Source organism: Scyliorhinus canicula, chromosome 16 (assembly GCF_902713615.1).
Source record: "Scyliorhinus canicula chromosome 16, sScyCan1.1, whole genome shotgun sequence".
Classification (NCBI taxonomy): Eukaryota; Metazoa; Chordata; class Chondrichthyes; order Carcharhiniformes; family Scyliorhinidae; genus Scyliorhinus; species Scyliorhinus canicula.
In genome coordinates this window covers 40,454,204-40,477,824 of record NC_052161.1, presented here as the reverse complement: position 1 = coordinate 40,477,824, position 23,621 = coordinate 40,454,204, and the positions used below count along the sequence as shown (strand labels likewise).

At 40.0% G+C, this 23,621-nt stretch overlaps 2 protein-coding genes across 13 annotated transcripts in view; one reads left to right on the top strand and one right to left on the bottom strand.

Moving 5' to 3' along the window:
• The window catches only part of LOC119979445 (inhibitory synaptic factor 2A), a 404,538-nt gene that overhangs the window by 27,148 nt on the left and 353,769 nt on the right, over positions 1-23,621 (top strand). Inside the window, exon 4 of one of the 12 annotated variants that reach the window (XM_038821674.1) lies at positions 16,156-19,116. The exons of 10 other annotated variants lie outside the window; for them this stretch is intronic. In XM_038821674.1, coding sequence (XP_038677602.1) covers positions 16,156-16,345 — 190 coding nt within the window. In that variant the 3' untranslated portion in view covers positions 16,346-19,116. Of the gene's footprint in view, positions 1-16,155; positions 19,117-23,621 lie in introns of those variants that run through there. One more of the 12 variants, XM_038821681.1, reaches the window with a different exon arrangement.
• dock1 (dedicator of cytokinesis 1) overlaps positions 1-23,621 on the bottom strand; it is a 763,650-nt gene that overhangs the window by 433,461 nt on the left and 306,568 nt on the right.

Genomic DNA, 23,621 nt, shown 5'->3' with positions numbered 1-23,621 from the left:
GCTTGGCGCGCGGACTTAGCAACGGTCGCTAAGGCCGCGATGCCGTGGTTCACGGGGCCCCGCTGCTAGCCCCGCCCAGGGGGAGAATCGGGTCCCGGGAGGGGGCGCGGAGGCTGCCGTGAAACACTGCCAGTTTCACGGCAGCCTTTACGACTCGCTGCATTTGCGAAGAATCGCGCCCATAAAAACTGACTGTAAATGTTTCTATAGGTACATGAAGAGAAAAGGATTGAGTAAGACAAATGTTAGTGTCAGAAATAAAGGAATTGTATAATAGGGGACAAAGAAATGGCCGAGTAACTAAACACATACTTTAGTTCTGTCTTCACAAATGAGGACACAAATCAGATTCCAAAAATGGTGGACGGTTTATCAAGAAGAACTGAAGGAGATCAATATTAGTAGAGAAATGGTGTTGGGGAAATTGATGAGCCGAAGGCTGATAAATCCCCCAGAACCTGATAATCTACATCCTAGAGTACTTAAGGAAGTGACTCTAGAAATAGTGGATGCTTTGGTGGTCATCTTCCAGGATTCTATAGACTCTGGAACAGTTCCTGAAGATTTGAGGGTAGCTAATGTAGCTCCACTATTTAAAAGGAAGATACAAATCTGCAGGAATTGCAGAGAATTTGTAGAGCTGACAAGAAGGAGCCAATGGATGTGGTACATTTGGTCTTTCGAAAGGCTTTTGATTAAGTCCCGTATAAGAGATTACTGTGTAAAATTAAAACACATGGAATTAGGGGTGTATTGAGATGAAAAGAAAACTGGTTGGCAGGCAGGAAACAAAGAGTAGGAATTAAATGATTTTTTTTCAAATTGGTAGGTAGTGATGAGTGGGGTATTACAGAAATCTGTGCTAATGATTTAGTTGAGGGAAGGAAATGTAATATTTCCAAATTTGCAGATGACAAAACACTGGGTGAGAGGGTGAACTGTGAGGAGGATGCAGAGATCCTTCAGTGTGATTAGGACAAGTTGAGTGAGTGGGGCAAATGAATGTCAGATGCAATTTTAGGGAAATGTAAGGTTATCCACATTGACATACTTTAAACAAGTATAGAAAAAAGTACAATCTTGTTTTAACCTGACAAACTATGACTTTAGACGAGATGAAGAAACTTGTCAAATGCATACAATGTCATAATATTTCTTACTGGTTCCACTGCATTGCACTATCCAAACATCCAAGTCATCTCCTTCTCCATTCTCACCAAAAGCACTTATTTCCTGGTTTGCAGAGAATGGAGACACAAAGTGATGATTGTGTAGGTTTCTTCCAGTGCTGACATGTGTCAGGCGCATTGACTGGCCTTGTTTGATCGGTATTCCTTGCCGCCAAACCTGGCCTGGGCTCCCTCTCACTGTCCAGTAGCTGCATCCATCCCAGTCAGACTGCTGACCACTTCCCGATCAGTGCTTCACGTCATTGGAGTGCAGGCGGACATTGTGCCGGCCGTTCAACAGCTTGACCACGGAGCCGCAAATCGCATACTGCCAATCGGTTGCGGGGGACGAGCCGAGCAGCATGAGCACTAGAGCTGAGCTCCAAGCTGGGGTACCACGATTGGTATCGCGCACCCACGTCGATGCCCCCTTCCCCCGCGCGTGCACGGTGACCAGTACACAGCCCAGCCTCGCGCCGCCCCCTCAAACGCCGCAACCAATCAGGGATTGCCTGCGGCCGGCATTCGTAAAAGTCAGTCCCGGCAATCGGGTACTTCTCCCCATAGTCAGGAACGCCAGAACTGATTGTTCCATGACCCTCCCGACACCCGCCCGCAATCCACCCATGGGTCGTAATCCTGAGTTTGATCTGGTCTATGTAGTCTTAAAACAATTTGCCTATATTCTTTGAAATTCATGCCCCTATTGCACAAACACTTCTTTCTCAACATGATTAAGGACATACCATAATGCTCTGATTGTGTAGACTGTAAATCTACAGATTTCCCAAAACAACTGACTTATTAAGTTCCAAATCTAATTTCATTTGAGTCTTTTTCATTGACAGCTTAATCAACAGTAATGGTATTTCGCTGGATATTGTGGGTGCGATTCAGTAACCCCATTGCGTCCGACATAATCTGGGTGCAATGGGTGAATCGTGCGAGAACCCCAAAACGGGCTCTGCACCAGGCTTATGACAGGTCACCTGACTCGCTGCACACTGTGGGATCCAGATCCGCATACTTAAATAAGCCTAATGGTGCATTTAAATACTTGGTCACTGGATCAGCTCACCAGCAGCAAAGCTCTCTGGCCGCATCGGTGAGAAACTCCCTGACGTCAAAGGAAACAGCAAAGTGTAGTTAAATAGCAGGGTAATATTTGGCGCTGCAGCCACCGAGAATCACCCCACCAAATGTGCCTGAAAGCGGTCTTAGTTTTAAGCCTGCTAAATTGCGCGTTATATCAGTACTGATAAAATAGTTCAGCCTGGCTATTTTAAACAAATTAACAATCCACTCCATTTACTATGGATCTGCGCCCATTGGACGTGATTTAAGTAAAGTCCCGAGCAAGCGCCGAGAAACTCAAGGCTCTAAAATGTGACTCGCTTTGATAAAGGGCCTCAGCAGAGAACGCATGGCTGAGGCCGCATAGAGACCCATTTTGTACACCGAGGAACTCCACTCGCTGGAACTCATGTGTAGTGAGAGATCGGGACACCACGTTAAAATAACGTCCCAATCTCGGAGGTCCCCGAAACAACCCCCAGGCACTCTCTCCACACTTTGGGAGGGTCCCTGGAACCACCCACACACAACCCCCAACATCCACACAGGGAACCCCCAGCACAATTGCACCTGCACATAAAATGCCAGCTTGACACCTTGGCAGTGCCAGCCTGGCACCATGGCAGTACCCCTACCAGCTGGCAGTACCACCTAGGCATCTTGCCAGTGCCAGGCTGACATTGCCAGGATGCCAAACTGACAGTGTCAGGGTGGAACCAGCCATGCCAGGATGCCACTCTGCTCAAAGCACATATACCTGGGGGCCTCCGATCCCCTTGCGTTAATATGCAGATTATGCCAGCCCGCGACAATTATATGCCAACCTGACATCTTGGCAATGCCAGCCTGACACTGACAAGATGCCCAGGTGGCACTGCCAGCTGGCAGGGGTACTGCCATGATGTCAGGCTGGCATTTTCTGTGCAGGTGAAATTGTGCTGGGGGTTTCCTGTGTGGGTGTAGGGGATTGTGTGGGTGACAAATCTGCAGATTTGCTAAAGAGTGATCCTACCCATTATATCATAATGTCTCGCGAAATCGCATTAGACCTCATGAGGCGTTGCGAGCCAGGTAGACCCCAGGAGCAGGATCTCCCAGCTTCACACTGCGCCACTATGAGTTGCTTTTCGGAGCGCAACGTGGCAATTAGATCACCCCATTGTCTAACACAGCACATTGAATGAGGCTGTAACAAGAACATCTATTACTAGATTAACAATTCTGCTGACTAGTACCTTCTAACCGATCTTCCCCTTGGGCGGTACAGTAGCACAGTGGTTCACAGCGGCAGGGTCCCAGGTTGGATTCCCAGCTTGGGTCACTGTCTGTGCTGAGTCTGCACGTTCTCCCTGTGTCTGTGTAGGTTTCCTCCGGGTGCTCCGGTTTCCTCCCACAAGTTCTGAAAGACGGGCTGTTAGGTGAATTGGACATTCTGAATTCTCCCTCTGTGTACCTGAACAGGTGCTGGAATATGGCGACTCGGGGCGTTTCACAGTAACTTCATTGCAATGTTAATGTGAGCCTACTTGTGACAATAAAGATTATTTTTTAAAAAATATTCCTCATCACGTGTCATTTCAAAAACCCTGTTGTTCCATTTCGGACAATTCATTACATAATGATATTCTGAATCACATCTGAAACACCTGTTTATTTCTCCTCAGTTATTCTCCTGCCACAGTTACCCAATTCCTGTTATGTTAGAGATATCAAAAGGTTCTCAGTCCTGATTTATTTTGTTGGTAGTTCACTCAAATTGATGGTTGCACTCCCATTAAATTCTCTATCTTTTGTGTGACTGCTAAATGTTCCATTGGTACCATGAAGGTTCTGGATATGAATTTAACCCCAGAATTTTAAAAATATCTTCATATGCTCCAAATGCATATCTCTGCCTGAGAACCGAACTCCAGTCAAGAGCAGGAGCCTATCCATATCCATGCTTTAACAAACTCCAATAAATTGAAACCAAACACTCAACTAAGGATCCACAAATAGAATTTCTGCAACCGTATATAACCTGTTTTATTCCATGATATAGTCTTCTACGGAATAACTATCCATCCTTTTAAATTCATCAAAGTCAGACCATGCCCCATGTACATTTAACAGATCATCTTTCTTTTTAATTTTATCCATAACTTTTATTCAGTGTCCATCTGACAAGCCTCTAGCTCCAAAATATTTTTGCAGTTTACTCTGCTTCTATTGGAAAGTGAAAGTGCCAAGGCCATAAGTTGTTTTTATTTGGTACGGATGCAACCCGTGGCCACATATCCACTTAATTCTTCCATTGATCATAAGGTTCTGCTTCACAGAACAAAAGGGGAAATCATATTCTGATACTTCACACTTGGTTTCAGCCATTCTTCTCCAAAGCAACTCCAATTAAAACTTTGTCTGAAAATAACTCTCATTTTTCAATCTTCATCTTTAAGCCAGCCATTCTTTGCTACTAATGTTAACAGAATAAAGTCAAATCCAAAACAGAGTTTTTCTTTACTGGAGGGGTTTATTGACTTTGTTCAGTCTCATGTCTTTCTTATAATCCCCAGTATCCCAACTATCCCCTATTTATATGATCAAAGCACTTAATTCAACAATGTCCTTTATCTGTGTATCTTGACAATATTATCAATACAATTAACATGATGGACTTCCTTCCTTCCTCCCAGCCATCCACATCTTTGCCCAACTTCTTAGAGACAAGGTCAGCTAACCAAAGGAAACAGGACTTCAATTACAGAAAATACATGATTTACAGAAGGCAACAAAACTAATGTACCAGAAAGTCAAGAAATACAGGGTGGCACGGTGGTTAGCACTGGTGCCCCACAGCACCAGGGACCCAGGTTCAATTCTGACCTCGGGTGACTGTGTGGAGTTTGCACTTTCTCCTGATGCCTGCGTGGGTTTCCATCGGGTGCTCCGGTTTCCTCCTACGGTCCAAAGATGTGCAAGTTAGGTGGATTGGGCACAATAAATTGCCCCTTAGTGTCCTAAAGGTTAGGTATGGTTACTGGGTTATGGAGATAGGGTGGGCATGGGCCTAGGTAGGGTACTCTTCCCAAAGGTTGGTGCAGACATGATGGGCCAAATGGCCTCCTTCTGCACTGTAGAGATTCTATGAATCAATAAATTTAAAAATCTGATTCACTCAAAATATCAAGGTATCTCGTTATGGACATCAGTTTTAAAGCCTATGCTACCCAGGAACAATTTTTTCACTTTTTTTGCTACATATGAGCAATATTTTTTTATATATGCTTATGCTAATATGCTTAACTTAAACAACTAAAATCACCCAAATTAATCTTTTGGAAGAGAAGAGAAACTATCCAGTATGATTAGCTGTTCATCAGCTTATTCAGCAATGCTTCCCTTGGCATTAACAGTAAGAAATCTTTTCACATACACCTAACTCAATGTAGAGTACCCATATAACATGCTTAAAGGAAAATAAGACTGATATTTACTCTATTCAGTTCAGTAAATTCAATAAAATTGCCATTACATTGCATAATGCATTAGAAAATAAACTGGGTAAATTGTAATAGTTCATCTAAGTGCAGTTGAAATTCTTGTGCAGTCTTTTTTAATAATTTTCTGCTCTGGTCACAAAAGCAGTGAATTGCAAGTCACAGTACGTTTCCTCAATTTCTCCACTTACACAAAGAGGATCAATTTATATACAACACAGGGAAAGAAATTGAACACTATAATCTTCACATATATGCCAGGGATAAGGATTCAAATCATGCATTCAAATAATTCATTATCAGCATATATTATTCCTCATGGGGTTGGTTTAGCACAGTGGGTTAAACAGCCGGCTTGGAATGCAGAACAAGGTCAGCAGCGCGGGTTCAATCGGAACAGGTGCCGGAATGTGGTGACTAGGGGCTTTTCAAAGTAACTTCACTTAAGTCTATTTGTGACAATAAACGATTATTATTGTTATTATTATTATGTTTCTTGTTGTGATTTTTGCTACTTACATTAATGCTCTTGCATTATCAACAAAATGGCACCACATTTTATACATTATATACACCACAGAAATAGACCTTTTGGCCCAACCCATCCATGCTGCTGTTTATGCTCCACTTGAGCCTCCTCCCATTTTACTACATCAAAATCTATCATAGCCATTTTCTTCTCGCTCTTGTGTTTATCCGGTTTTTCAGTAAATGCATCTACACTATTCACCTCACTCACATCCTGTGATAGTTTCTTCCACATTATCATCATTCTTTCCATAAAGAAAATTGTTCTGAGTAACCTGTTGGATTTGGTGGTGACTATCATATTTGTTGGGCCTCTAGTTATGTTCTTCCCCATAAGAGGAAACATTCTCACTATATTCAATCAAAACCTTACACAATTTTAAAGACAATAGGCCATCCCTCAACCTTATTTTGTGAAGAGACAAGTAGACCAGCCTGTCAATCGTTTCCTGATATGTACATTTATGCATTTCCAGTATCATCCTTGTAAATCTTGTCTGTACCCTCTCCAATGCTTTTCATTCCAATTTACAATACGTCAACCTGAACTGCAACCAGTACTCAAAAGTGTGGTCTGACCAAGGTACAATACAGATTTATTGTAACTTCCCTACTTTTTCAATTCTATCTTTCTAGAAATAAAGCCTAGTTTTTCTTTTAATCTGTCACTTTGCTAACTTGCGGTGCAATGTTTAGTGATTGGTGTATTTGTACTGAGATCCATTTATTCTTCTCGCCCACATAGATTTTCAGCTTCCTATGTATGACATCCTTATTCCTCAAATCAAATTGTATTACCTCACATTTATCTGGGCTGAATTTCATTTGCCAAATATTTGCCCATTCTGCAAGATTATTAATGATGTCCAGTAATTATTTTTTGTTGTTTTGTGAGCAAGTTTAGCATTTGTTGCCCATCCCCAATTGCTCTTGAAAAGGTGGTGGTGAGTGACCTTCTAGAACCACTGCAGTACATCTGGTGTAGGTATACCCACAATGTGTTATGAAGGGATTTTCAGGTTTTTAACTCCATGACAATGAAGGAGCAGTAAAATAGTTCCAAGTCAGGATGATGTGTGACAGAGACAGGAACTTCCAAGTGGCGATGTTCCCTTGCATCTGCTGACTTTGATTTTGTAGATGTTACTTGTCATGACTTTGGAAGGCGTTATTGAAAATGGAATTAATGTTTAAGGGGTTAATGAGGTGCCGATCAAGCAGGTTGATTTATCCTGAATCTTGCGATAATCTTGAGTGTTGTTGAAGCTAAGTGGCCAGTATCCCATTCGACCCAGCTTTGTAGTTGGGGGACATATTTGAAAGTCAGGAGGTGAGTTACTCATCACAGAATTCCTAACCTCTGACTTGCCCTTGTAACAATGGTGTGGTGGTATTGTCACTGGACTAATAATCCAGAGCTCAAGATCTCGGGACCTGGGTTCAAATCCAATGGCAGATGGTGAAATTTGAAGTCATTAAAAATTTAGATTTGAAAGTCTAATGATGACCATGATACCATTGTCGACTGTTGCAAACAACTGTCTGTTATGTACTTTAGGGAAGGAAATCTGTCATTCTTAGATGGTCTGGTCTAAATGTGATTCCTGATCCACAGCAATGTACTTGACTCTCAAATGTCCTCTGAAATGGAGGACAATTAGGGATGGACAATAAATGCTGGCCCAACCAGTGACGCCCACATTCCATAAATGAATTTTTAAAAAGTCATAGCATTCATATGATTGGGCCTGTTAAGTTTCTGAAGTGATATAATGGTTGTGTTGTAATTCACTGACTGACCATTAGGGGGTCTCTCACTGGTATATAAGTGAATGTTAAAGTCAGCTGACCTCAGACTGGCTGGAAGTTGAAGAGAGGTTCCTTGACATGATTTTACTGTTTTTCATCTATTGTCTTGTATGTAGTTTACTCACAGTTAATGTTAATAAATCATTTATAGTTTTAGTTACAAGTGTTCTTGTAATAAATCAGGTCATCCGACAACATTATACTTTCCCCCAGGACGTTGATGGTGGGCTATTCCATGATGATTACTGGAAGATGGTTAAATTCTCTCTTTTTGGAGATGGTCACTCTCTCCCACTTGTGTGACATAAATATTACTTGCCACTTAACAGCCCCCAGAATGTTGTCAGGTGTTCCTGCATATGGACACGAACACTATCAGAGGTACCCAATATCTTGCAATCACCAATAAATGTCCCCACTTCTAATCTTTTGATGAAGGTCATTGACAAAGCAGTTGAAGATGGTAATGCAATCTGTTGTTTCCACTACCTGACTGAGATCAGTAGTTGCATTTTGAGTTCAAACAGCCAACTGAAATTTTATTCAAAGAGAAAATCTACCTGAATAAATATAAGCAGAGCTATCTCACAGAAGTTACAATTAAAACATTTAGAGAGCAGTGAGTGAACTACTTTGAATAAGTCAGGTGAGGAATAATAAATGAGAGCCGGCATGGATTTGTGAAGGGCAAATCATGCTTGAAAAGCGTAATTTTCATTTTTTGATGAGGTGACAGACGGTGGAAGAGGACAGTGTAATTGATGTGTATATAAACTTCCAAAAGGCATCTATGTGATAAAGTCCCCCACATTAGGCTTGTTGGCAAAATTGAAGTCCATGGGATGAAAAGGGAAATTGCAACAGGGATATAAAATGGGTACAAAATTGTCTAAGCAATAGAAAACAGAAAGTTGGAGTGTATAGCTGTTTTTTAGACTGGAGGGAGATATACAGTGGTCTTTTCCAGGGTCCAGCAATTGGACCTCTGCTGTTTTTGGTACAGATGAATGACGTGAACTTGAAGATATTAAGCACAACTTTGAAATTTGCAGTTGATACAATACATCACCAATAAGGAACATATTAATAGATTTCAAGAGCACATAGACAGCCTGCTGGAATGGACTGTCCATGGTAGATGACGGCGCATGGTAGATGAAATTCAAAAAAGTTAAATTGGATAGTTATAAAGGGGGTACAAGATCAGAGAGACTCCGGCATGATTGTGCACAAATATTTGAAGGTGAAATAACAGGTCAAAGAAGCAATTAATAAAGCACATGCAATCCTGAGCTTTATAAATAGGGACATAGAGTACAAAAGCCAGGTAGTTATGCAAAATCAATATAAATGAAGCAATGCATCCAATTTTGGGCATACGTCAAGAAGGCCAAGGTCAAGATCCTGCATTGAATAATTAGATCAAAATTTATGGCTTCCTTAAAATGCTTCATTCAAGTAGGAGTCACAAAATCTATCAGAAGTCAAAATAGACATACCATTTTCCCCCAAAGTAAAAGGTTTACTTTTTTTTTAACAAACCAGTCAACTATTTTATTATGTTCATGTACAGCTTCTTATAATTTGGAAGAAAATGGTGCAGTGCCAAAGGCTTGTTATTTATGTCCCACTTTGCAGCTGTGATTTATTAAGGTCACATTAGATATCTCCATTGAAGTGCAAGCTATTGCGGCATGGCTATGAGATCATTTCCATTTTAACACATTAAGAAAGCCTCTGAATACTTCAGGTAGAAACTTTCAATTTAAAAAATCCAGTATCAAAACAAAATTTGCACTACAATGCAAATACATTCAGAACTTTTCACATATTGCAGTATGATGTTGGTATCTTGTCTGCCAACTTATAAAGCTAACTAACAGTTTCAAAGAGTTTGACAACTCAATAACTACCTGAATAAAAGCTTCTGACATTGCTGCATGGTGGCAGAAAAAAATTATTCCGTATTTGTATTAGCGTTTGATAATCACAATCCTTAATTCAATGTGTTGTGTGAAAACTGAAATCCAATGACCTTGCATATGAACTACAAAAAGGTAACTTAGAAAAGTAGTGTATAAGTCTTGAACCATGGTCTCATGCTCAACCAAATCAATATGAGGGCAAAAAAACTGATTTAGAACTTTTATTTAAAGGAATATTTATAATGCAAAATTAATTTCTCAGAGGAAATTCTGGCATGCACTCCAGGAAGTTTTGATTGTTTTATATTTGTTGGGTGCATTTTTCAACATTCGAGCACCCCTTTTAATGTTTCTTATAATCATCCCAGTGAACCCTCTTCCGTATATTCAGTCACTTAACGAAAAAAGTACTCAGACCACACAGTAAAGCTCCACAAAGAGAAAATTAAACAGATAATCTGTTTTTGTTGGTATTGGGGGAGGAATCATGGCCAGCCTATCAGGAGAACTGCCTTATCTGCTCTGAATAATCCCACAAGATATTTCTTGTCAACCTGAGTAGGCAAAATGGAGCCTCAGCTGCCACATATTTTTTTTTTATTTTTTATTTTCCTCCTTTTTCACATTTTCTTCCAAATTTACACCCAACAATAAACAACAATCAGTAATGAATGCAATGTCAATTCCCACATCAATAACAATGATCCTCCCACCAAACCCCCCCAAACATTCGTCCGCATGTTCACATAAACAAATGACAAAAAAGAATCAGGAATCACCCATCGTCACCATTAACACATACAGTCCACCTCCCCCCAACTCTCCCAGCCACTCCCCCGCCCCCATTAATGTTCGATGTAATCCAATTCTCGAAAGTGCAGAATTAATAACGCCCATGAATTGTAGAACCCCTCCATCTTTCCTCACAGTTCAAATTTGACCTTCTCAAGAGTCAAGAATTCCAGCAGGTCCCCCTGCCACGCCAGGGCACAGGGTGGAGAGATGAATCTCCACCCTAACAGGATCCGACTTCGGGCGATCAACGAGGCAAAGGCTACAACATCTGCCTCCACACCCGTTATCAACCCCGGCTGGTCTGACACCCCAAATATGGGCCGCGATTCTCCGCAACCACTATCCCTTTCCATACCCCCGAACTTCTTAACGCAATGGCCAACGGCTCAATCGCGAGTGCAAACAGCAGGGGGAACATAGGACAACCCTGCCTAGTGCCACGGTAGAGACGATGTCATTTGTGCGGACACTCGCCCTCGGCTCCTTATATCGTAGCTTTACCCAGTCCACAAATCTTGGTCCAATCCCAAACTGCTCCAGAATTGCCATCAAGTACCCCCATTCTACTCGGTCAAATGCTTTCTCACCGTCCAATGCCACAACCACCTCAGTTTCCTTCCCCTCCGCCGGTACCATAACCACATTGAATGCCCTCCTAATGTTCGAAAAGAGCTGGCCCCTCTCACAACCCCTTCTGATCTTCTCCTATCACCTTCGGGAGGCACCCCACTAGCATATCTGCCAGTCCCTTCGCCAATATCTTTGCTTCCACGTTTAAAAGTGATATGGGCCTATATGATCCACACTCCGTCAGATCCTCATGTTTCTTAAGTAACAGGGAAATCAATGCCTGCACCAAAGTTTGTGGTAACACCCCCTTTCCTATTGCCTCCTCAAACATCCCTACCATCAGTGGTCCCAGCTAATCTTTGAATTTTTTATAACATTCCACCGTAAACCCATCCGGCCCTACCACCTTCCCCGACTGCATCCTCCCAATCTCATCTTTTATCTCCTGCTCCACTATCGTCCCTTCTAATGTAGCCCTATCCCCCTCCATTAACCTCGGGTACCCCAGCCCATCTAGAAATTCTGGAATCTCCCAGCCTCCCCAGGTGGCTCTGACCTGTACAACCGTTCATAAGATTCCTTAAAGGCCTTGTTAATCAGATCTGGAGCTATCACCAACTTCCCTGCCCTGTCCCGCACCTGAGCTTCCACATCTTAATTGAAAGTCAGTGGCTCTAACAATAAATTGTTTTTTTTACATTTTGCGGATAGGGTTAAACCCATAAACATTTCATTCACAAGATGAAAGCACAACCAAAATCATGAATATGGATACAGCAAGCAAGTTAGCAACTTCAATATTTCTACTGTTTAATTCTGTAAATACAATGGGTTAAATCTTCCAATCATCAGAATCTGGACGTACCACTTAAGATGCAAGTCAGAGAAGTACTGGCCTGCAGATCTACGTGGGAATTGCCTGGACAATTTCAACTTCCAATGGGCAATATCCCTACTCCCCGAGACCTCTGCAAATACCTCTAACTTGAGTCGAGAGTCAGAGACTTCAGACAGTTCCGCAATATTTACCTGAATAGTTACCCAGAAATTGTTAGAGAAAATAGAATCTAGTCTAACACCTGGGTAACTCCACATCTAACCCTCGACTACCGACCCGACCACCCCAGAACTGCCATCTCCCCAGATCTCCAATTACTCTTGTGACCGCACTGCCCTCTCAGCCACCTGACTACCCTACCGACCCGCACCCCCCTGTCTGGATCCGGCCAACCTCCAACCAGACCGAACTATTTTTCTCGACTACCTCTGACAATCCCATTTTCCTGACCCAACTGTTTACTGACCCCTCCGACTATCCTCCCAACCACCTACCTACCCTCCCAACCTGACCACCCTCCTCCACCCCCAGCTACTCTCCCGCCCGCCTACCTTCGCAACACAACTACCCTCCCAACCACCGACTAGCCCCAATCAGTTAACTTTTTTAAAAAAATTTAGAGTATCCAATTTTTTTTTTCATGGGGTAATTTAGCGTGACCAATCCACTGACCCTGCACATCTTTTTGGGTTGTGGCGGGCAGACCCATGTAGATATGGGGATAAAATGCAAACTCCACATGTGACAGTGATCCGGGGCCGGGATCAAACCGGGTCCATGGCGCCGTGAGACAGCAATACTAACCACCGTGCCGCCCTTTCGCAACCAATTACCCACCTTATCCCCTGCCCACCTCACCTACCTAACCACTCACTCACTCGTTCATCCACTCACTAACATTAAAACTTGACCTTTAAATTTACCAAATGGCAAAGATTGCTGCAAAAGGGTCCTGTCCTGTCTTTCCCCAACTTTACTCAGGAGGAGTTTCACAAGGGACATTGCATATATCTGTGAAAGCCGGGCTCAGAAAGCCCCGGTTGAAAAGCCCAGCTGCATCAAATTTAGGGAATCTTCCAGCATAGCAGAAATCCAACGATCACTGCCACTCCTTGGAAGTTCTGGGCTAATATTTTGTAGTTAAGTAGTTTGTATTTTAATCTGTGACATTCTCTGATATTTTACCATAATACAATGTTATATAAAGGAAAGTGTCTAATTTTTTTCAATGATTATCTGTGAGAGAAACATAAATAATTAACAGGTTTTGCCTATATAATAGGCATGGGTAAATCAGAGATTCAGACACCAGATGTTGGTAGTGCCAACCTTCTCACCCACTGATTACAACCAGTGACAGGCCCCCAAATGCCCACAACCTCACAGAAAATGAATTTGGCTTCATCAGAGCTCACTTCTCCACTTCTACTGAGATAAGGCCATAGAACCCATGTCATACAATGCTTGAATCTAGAGCTGTCCTAAATGTATGGCTTAATATGCACATCATGTTGCATCTAGGTCTCTGTACCAAAAATAGTTTTATATCTTTTAATTATTCTTCTCTAAGAGAAAAACACATAGCATATCAATTTAATGTAACAAAATTTATATGGTATAATTATAAGATGATGCTCTATTGTGTGTGTCCCCCCCCCCCCCCACATAGGGCAACTAGATTTTTTTTTTTTGCAACTTAAATATATCCTTTTACCAGTTTAAACATGAAAAATTAGGGCTCTTGGTCTTTGAAACACATGGAAATACAAGCCAAATTTATGCCACTGTCCTCTTAATTCAACCCTTCAAATCTGAGTATCATGAACTGTGGTGCCCAAAAACAAATGCAAATGGGGGATAGCCAATATTCTGCAGTCCTGCTTAATCCTGGCATCATTAGATAAGTACACACACATTATAAATAAGTTATCACGGAGCAGGAAATCTATATGATTTGCTTCTGTCCCCAGACCAAGGAGACAGGCCAATTGTGAGACCCCACTTCCAACAAATAACTTTTTTTATTTCAAATATTCCAAGATTTTAAAAGGGAAATTACAGGAGTGTTTAAAATTTACGGTTGGAAACAAATGTCCACAATTATGAATTCTAAAATAATGGGGGCAAGGGGACATCGTCTCAAAATGAATATCATTCTCATACCATTAGTTATCCTTTGTCAACTGCAATCAGGTTTGATTGTACACACCAATTCATATTAGAATCATAGAATTTACAGTGCAGGAGACGGCTATTTGGCCCATTGAGTCTGTACCGGCCCTTGGAAAGTGCACCCTACTTAATCCCATGACTCCACCATATCCCCGAAACCCCGTAACCCCACCTAAACTTTTGGACACTCAGGGACAACCTACTGTGGCCAATCCACCTAACCTACACATCGTTGGACTGTGGAAGGAAACCGGAGCACCCGGAGGAAACCCACACAAAAACAGGGAGAAAGTGCAAACTCCACACAGTGACCCAAGGCTGGAATTGAATCTGGGACTCTGGAGCTATGAGGCAGCAGTGCTAACCACTGTGCCACCGTGCCACCCTATTAATGGACAGCTGTTAATAAGTAGCAGGTTTCCAGTAAAATAAAACAAGAATAAGCCTGAGCAGGTTTCAATGCCTGCAGAAAATCGGCCTAGAATTACAACTCAAGCATCATTTATGTGCTGTTGAATATTTTCCTTCACATTGGGCAGGTACCCTATTCAGTGCAGCCTGGGATGAAGAATATAGCACAGATAGAAGAAGAATAAAGGCCACTGGGGTACTTGGAATTGATGGATTACACAGTAGATGACTAGTTAACAAACTATTAATGTTTACAACCTTTACTGTTTTACACAAAATAATTTGTATTTTGGACTTGTAGTTTTATAGCAAAGGTTCTGGTATAAATTCTCTAGACAATGCTGTGTGTTCATAATCTCCTGGAGAAAGGAAAAGATATTTCCGAATGTAACTTTCCTGATCCATAGAGGCTCAATGCATATCTCTTCATACCAAAAGTTCCGCTGTTGAAAACAAAAGTGTTTGTAATACCTCTGGAACTGTACTGCAGCCTCCGAAAAAAACTCAAATCAAGTAAAATAGAATTCTGAGGGCTAATTTCCCCAACTTTGTGTCTCAGCATACACGAGTTTGTAGGGAGATTGTAAAGTATTCTCCTCAATGAAATTTACAGCACAAAATAGGTTATTCTGCCCATCAAGCTTACACTGTTGCTAATAGTTCAACAGGAGGTATCTACTTAACCCCACTTCCTTGCTCATCCTATATACGTTTACTTTTCAAATATTCATCAAATTCCCCATGAAATATTCTTAGTTCATATATATTAAAGGCAGAATTTTACTTCATTAAAAATACAGCCCTACAATTTTTTTGAGCGCACAATAAATGACTGGATAAGCATTCAATTCCACTTGTTTATTTCAGGTTGCATGAAGACATATTGTGGAAACAAACCATGCGGATTACTGGGCTTTTCACAGTAACTTCATTGCAGCCTACTTGTGACAATAAAGATTATTTATTTATTTATTTTTATTAAAGTAATTTAAATAACATGACAACAGTGTTGCAAAGTCCATCACCTAGAAATATAGTATCTGCTTAAAAGTCTTATGACAACAATAAACATGAATATACAAGAACAATACAGTCCTCCAGTCATGTCACAGAAAAACAAGCAGAAAAATTATGAAAAACCTTGCGGTCTGGAATAATTTAAGTTAAAAAGAGAAAATATATTTCAAATTTTATGTTGAAGGATTTAATTTAATTATTAATCTTTGCTGCATCAGTTTAATGTTAACTGTGTGTGAGAGCATTTTACATTCAGACCGACCTAATGCACACAACGGATGTTGTTTACATCTTGTCCGCATGTATGATTACCAACAGTGTAGTTTCCCCTTAAATGATTTAAAACTACATTTTTTATTACTTCTTAGCGTTGAACTGGACTTCAAGCAACAAGAGGACAAATTTCAGCCTGTTATGAGAAAACTACACCCTACTGAAGAAACTCAGGTTTCAACCCTGCCTTACTCACAAGAATTCTGTTCAGCCGCCGATCAAAAGCAAAAACCTAGCAAGACTGAATCAAAAAAGCATGGGAAATGGAAACTATGGTTTCTTTAACTAAACCTATTAAAGATTCTAAATGTCAATTCCATTCATTTGAAGTGACCCCTTTTTGACTTATTTTGAAATTGAGCTGAATACTCAATACTCAAAGAGTTTAAAATCAGCCATCAAGTCATTATATGCACAAGGCAGGATTCAGTTCAAATCCATTTCAAAAGATTTCATTCCAATAAATCACTACCATGCAGGGGCATGAAATAAACTAGTTTGTTTTTTTTATTTACAGGTCACAGGCAGAGGGTAAAATAATAACTTAAATTGATGTATTCAAACATTATTTACATTAATCCTCCAAATGCTATGATTTGGCCTGTTAATGTCAAGCTGTCCTTTCACACTTTGCTGATAAACAAGATATTCTGATACCTTCATCCATTAAATAATACAGCAAAAACATAGAGGAAATTGTACTTTTATAGGGCTTTCATTTTAAAATTTAATTCAAGACCTTAAGTCAAGAGCATGAATGTAACATTTTCAAGCACATTACAGATTAGGGAGGAAAAAGCACAATTCTTCACATAGGCACATTAATGATAAATGTCAGTGATGCTCGTCATAAGGTTTTTACTTGCTAAGTGATAAGCCTGCAAATCTGCTTTTAAAATAGAATCACATTTAACAATATTACTCAATGCTTTCCCAAATCTGCATTATGTACGATTCATATGAAAATCTAAACTATACCGAAATGCACAAGCAGTGACACCTCTTTAATCATTTCCAGTTGATAGCTCTGAATACAGGGTATATGTTTCTCCATCAGGAAAATTTTAATCCACTGGTACTTGAAAATCATGTTGATTGGAAATATCAATCATAAATGTATGTATTTTGTTTTTCCAAGAGGAAAGGGAGAGAAGAATTATTAATGGCCAGAACAAAAACTGTTTTTAAAGATCTGTACATTATGTAAAGTAAATTATTATGACGCTCCAAAAAATGATTTGATTGCACAGGATTATGAGTTTTATTGCTTTACATTATGAAACTAAATTCTACGAAGACACCTTCACAGAACACATAAAACAGCATTTGTTATACATACACATTAGAGTTCACAAGGACTTTTCACTACAAAATACTTAATTTTCTTGTAAAGATTTAAGAGTCACTTGATGGGAAATATTTAGTGAAAGTAATGCAACAAGCATATATCGAATAGTCAATCTCTGAAATTATTTAAGTGTAAACACTGATTAAATATATCACTATTTGGTATTTGGCGTAATCTTGCTGGGAAATTATTTTAACATTTATCTTTGTAAACAATAAATGAAACTACTTTTACATAAACTTCAATATTTTAATTAGTTCTTGAAACCAACATATCTTATTTTATAATATATTAAGTTTGAATAAATAGAATTATTATAGCTGATCATTATTCCATTGAGAATATAAGGACATGTCAAATGATAATTTTGGAAATCAAAATTATGGTGTATCTGGAGCAAACCCAACATTCAATCTAAACATGAATTGAAACCAAGGGTCTACTTTCATATTAATGCTATTTTCCCTCAAAATCTGTAACTAATTTTAAACCACCTTCTATTTCCACATTTTTCTATTTAAATCTCTAAATAGCTTTAATTTTTAAGCTACTGCAATATTTAGCTAACTACGTTTGTTTTTAAAGCTGTATAATCACCATTTGGAGCATGACATTGCATACTGCAGTAATACTGGTGTCCTTTGAGGAAGGAAATCTGCCATCCTTACCTGGTTTAGTCTATATGTGACTCCAGATTCACAGAATTGTGACTGACTCTTAAATGCCCTCTGAAATAACCCAGCAGCTACTCAGTTCAAGGGCAGTTAGGGACAGGCAACAAATGGTGACACCCACATCCCATGAATGAATAAAAAATACTGAAGGTTATTTCTCTAGGCTTACATATAGTGAAGAAGGATTTCCTGTTTGTCATTTCTAGCAAAATCAGAGGAATCTCATGCCATGATAAGGGACCAGATCCAAAAAGGTAACCAAATAGATTTTCTATTGCTCTCTCCTAAGACTGCCCACATAAACATATCCATTAAAAAGGCCATTCAAAACATGATGCATTTTGATTTTGGTTTATGTAGTATGCCAAGAATTTGTGACAAGGTACTAAAGCTTTCTCTAAATGACTGGGCAATTTGTATTTCAAATTGTCACTTACAAATGTCCTACTCTTTGTCGATTCTCGGTCTCACGACCTTGATTTCTCTTTTACCACCCATTTTGCAATTTTTGGTCTTTCTATATTGCAATTTCACTGCATTTCACAACCAGTCCTTCGCTAACCCTGTCCTACTTCCTGTGCTGTACCCCTTTTTAACCCCAGTGTTTCTCCAGCAGCAAGGAGTTATTGAAAGAGAAATTATACCAGAAAAGAGAACATGCTGAAATATAAAAATGAAAAAAAAAACGACCAAAGAAGTACATACATAGCAGAAGGGACATTAATTGTGGGGGTTTGGGCAGGTAATATTAAGACAGTCTGTGAGGATAGAAAGGACAAAGCGGTCAGGGGAACATAGGAGTTCAGAAGAACAGACAGCAGGAAATGGCTCTCCTGTATACCCACCTTTGACTCTTGGAAATAGTTGGTTTTATTACAGATAGTTACGTAATTGTATTTTCATGGGTAAAACATTGAAGATAAGTGTCAAATTGTATTTTCTTGTAACACGTATGCTATTTTTTCCTTTCAATTACCAAAAATTTCTTTTTATATATTGTTTCATGCCAAGATCATTAAATAATTTGTATTATGTTGCTAGTCATCTGGATTTCTTGCTTCATGGATATTTAAACACCAATCATATTAGGTGTAATGCTTCATTACTTGTTCAGAACAAGGTGGGGGAACCTAAAAAATGTGGTTTTGAAAGAACGACTTTTGATGTTTGAAGGATTTAAAGCATACTTTGATTCAATGTAGCAGTTCTCACAGACTCAGAACATTCAACCCGATATATTCAACAAAATATATTGGTTTCAGATAATTGCTACCAAGTTATATATTGCTGCATAGTATCACAACAGGATGTTAAAATTAAAGTACCCCAATTTAATGTACATGACGGGAAAATGCTCTGGTGTAGAATGGGCGAGAAATTTACTATAATAGAACATAATAATTAAGAAGTTCTGTATACTCTTACATCACCGGCATTAATTCTTTGAGGGCAAATATGGTGCTATAGTAATGGATTTATTATAATAAAATGCAAATTCCAATGGACGTCACAGGAGAGCAATGTTCAAGCAGTTGTCAGCAAATTAGATTTCACTGCAACCAGTCAAACTTTTATCTAACAATGATGACTTTTTTATTATTTTAATAATTGGTTAACTTAATTGGCACACTAATTTTTTTAATTAAATGGAGAACGTTTGATGTACTATTCCTGGGTAGTGAGAGGCCTAGAGTGTGTGATGTCAAATTTTTACCATGTTTCTGCTCTGAGGTTACATCAAAAAAAGGATCAGTACCTATAGGCCAAACAATATAATTTTCATTTCCTAATGAACGATGCATCAATAAAAGGATCAGTATCCACAGGCAAAACAACATAACTATTATTCCCTAACAAACAAAGCTGCGTTCAACAATTTCTGACTAGATGGGTTACTACTTGTTTAGTCACAATGATCTTTTCTTCCACTCACCAGACAAGACACGAGTTACTGGTTGGAACCGGTAGCATTAGTCTGGGCACACCTGACAAGCTTCTAACTTATACAACAATGCAGGAGGCCCAACTTAAAATTAGAGCCATTTAGGAACAAAAATCAGGATGCATCCTCGCATACAAATCCCCCCCCCCCCCCCCCCCCCCCCCCCCCCAAACAAAGAAACAGTAGATACCGGAACATTTGAAGACTGAAATAGATCTATTTTTGTTAGGTAAAGCTACAATGAGATATAGAGCAACGGCAGAAATTGAAGTTGATATGCCGATCAGCAATGATCTAATTGAATGGTGGTGCAGACCCGAGGGTAAATAGATTATTCCTGCTCTTAAAGAAAAAATGAACATTATTTAAGACAACTGAGACGTACAACTGCAATTTGTCAAAAAAGTGAAGTCAGTCTTTACCCAGCAAAGTACTTTTTCATTAATGCACTACTGACACAAAAACTAATTCTGTTAAAGATGCAGATTACACAGAAATATGGTATAGAATCACATCACATCTCACTAACTTTCAAGGAAATATACAATGAAAATGTATATTTTAAAAATGTTTTATTCAACTAATTAAGTTACAGAAAAATATTATTGCAGAAGTTAATCCTGCACTTGCACAAAATTAGTTTGCAAGCATTTATTGACATTTAGACCCATCGAGTCCGCACCGGCTCTTAGAAGGAGCACCCCACCCAAGGTCTACACCTCCACCCTATCCCCATAACCCAGTAACCCCACCCGACACAAAGGGCAATTTTGGACACTAAGGGCAATTTATCATGTCCAATCCACCTAACTTGCACATCTTTAGACTGTGGGAGGAAACCGGAGCACCCGGAGGAAACCCACGCACACACGGGGAGGATGTGCAGACTCCACACAGACAGTGACCCAAGCCGGGATTCGAACCTGGGACCCTGGAACTGTGAAGCAATTGTGCTATCCACAATGCTACCTTGCTGCCCACTAAACATTTGAAACTCTAAATATAGTAAAACCTCAGTCGATCATCAAATTACATTTTAACTTAAGACACATAAAACACATTGGGCGAGATTCTCCGCAAATGCGGAGAGTCGTAAAGGCTGCCGTGAAACCGGCCGTGTTTCACGGCAGTCTTCACGCCTGTTCCCAGGACCCGATTCTCCCCCCCCCCCCCATCGGGGCTAGGAGCGGGACCCCGGTAATCACGGCGTCACGGCCTTAACGACTGTCGTTAAGGCCGCGCACCAAGATGACGTGCGGCCGGCTCCAACCCGCACATGTTCGGGTGTCAATGGCGTGACATCTTCACGCCATTGGCGGAACCCGAGCATGCGCGGTTCCGCATTTCTCCATCGCCGCCCGACGAGATGTGGCGGCTTGATCTTGTCGGGCGGCGGAGGGGAAATAGTGCGTCCCTTTTAGACGCAGGCCCGACGATCGGTGGGCACCGATCATGGGCCTGTCCCCTCCCGAGCACAACGGTGGTGCTCCCGCCCCAAATGGGCATCCAGCGCCCGTTTCTACGACGGCAGCGAGCAGGTGTGTTTGCTGCCGTGAAAAAGCAGGCGTAAAGGCCCGACCGCTCGGCCGCGGAGAATCGACGCTCGCCGTAAAAAACGGCGATTCGTGACGTGGGTCGGGCGAGGGGGGGGGGGAGAATAGCGGGAGGGCGTGAAAAATGTCGGGAGGCCCTCCCGCTATTCTCCCAACCGGCGTGGGCAGCGGAGAATCGCGCCCACTGATTGGGTCATCGATGTTGAAAATGCACTGCATGAAAATGGAACATATAGATCTTTCTTTCCGCTAATGATACATAACATTAATTTCTAGCTTTTTAACTCAAAAATCCTCCCCAAGAGCAGTGGTGCCCATTATTTACATTTTAGAAATGAAAATGTAAATGTAAATAACCCAAACAGTTCACGGGAAATTAAAACTAGTTTTGCAAACTCTTGATTTCCCAGGTTGATTTCAGATTTATGCTGAATTAGCTAATCTCAACTGCCCCAGAAATGTGGAGCAAAGCAGGATCTAACAAAAGGTCAACCAGGACTTTCTCCAGATCATTTTTCAGTAATCTTTCTTGGAAAGTACATGACTGGATATCTGATGCTGATATATTTGGGCTTAGCAACAATAAAACCCAAGTATGTCAAAAAGATTCTTGTCACTCAAGGTCTGGCCTTTTTTGATGATTAGGCTATCAGCCCAAGCACGTTATTACAAGTGGAGATTTGAAATAAACGAATAGAGTGGCAAGAGAATTATTTATTTGCAAATAAACTCCCAATATTAAGTGGACCCTTAAGTTGATGCTTCATCTTTTTACATAAAGTTAAATGAATCAACCAATTGCTCAAATTAATAATGAGAATTCAATATTCTGAGATGGACTTGTTTTTATGAAAGCTGTTCAGTTGATGGAAACAAAATTTGCATTTCATGGCTATACATACGTCAGATACAAAGGAAAATCATTTCAAATTGGAATTTTATTGATTCGCATTCTCAGTTTTCAATTAATTTTGTTTTGTGAGAAAATAAACCAGATTTGATCAAATCTGCTTTAAAGCTATGGTATTGATGTCTTCAGCACTTTTTGAAATCTGCAAAGGCGTATTTTACAGTTTATTGGTGTATTTTACACAATCAATATGTTTTATGTGTCTTTTAAGTTTGAAGTACTGTGTAATGCTTCAATTGCATCTGAATTTAAATTTTATTCATGATATTACACACAAAAATCAAGACCAAACCTGGTCTATAGTCTTCACGTAAGGTGGCATTTGGGAGCTTGGAGCAATGATCCATGAAGGTGACACATTAGACCCCATTTTTTCCTAACTTGTGTAATACTTGATTGGTCATTGTCTACATCTTTAGATTTGGATATGCATATACTTCTTGTTGTTTTTATCTTTTATTTTGAAGTTAAATGTCCACTGAAACTTAGTTCATGCAATTATCATGTCAATGAGAGTACGTTGGAGGTAGATGGCTTTATAAGAACACAAATTTACAGTGCAATTTATTGTTCAGGTGGAACTAAATTTAATCTTGCCTGCCCCTTTAAGGTTAAGGGGAGCAGTGAGCAATGGAAATAAAATTTGGAAAGATGTAAAATGGGCTGCAAATTCACTATCATCCCTTTTAAACAATCTCACAAAGTCAAAATTATCGCTAAACTGTACAATTGTGATTAATAAGCAGAGGTAAAAGTTAATGAAAGATAAATTTCAGACAGCCTTTAACAGATGTGCTTAATTGCTTTTCTCTTTGTAATGTTTCGTGTCGGATAAATATGGATGAGGGCATTGGTATAACACCTATGCTTTTCTTTAAAATGGTGCCATTTACATGTAGAATCCACTGATGTAATTCTCAGAGGACAGGATGTTCAACCTAACCAATAGGTAGTATAATTTATCCTCCCAACAGGCTGTAGTCATAATTATATGTGCCTGTCCTGCTTTCATACCCTTTAATTCTCTTTACCTTCACCACCGACTTGATCTATTCTTAAATACTAAAATTATCTCTGTTCAAATCACAAACTCTGATTGTGAGTTCCACAGCCTTAAAACCCTCTGTCTACAAA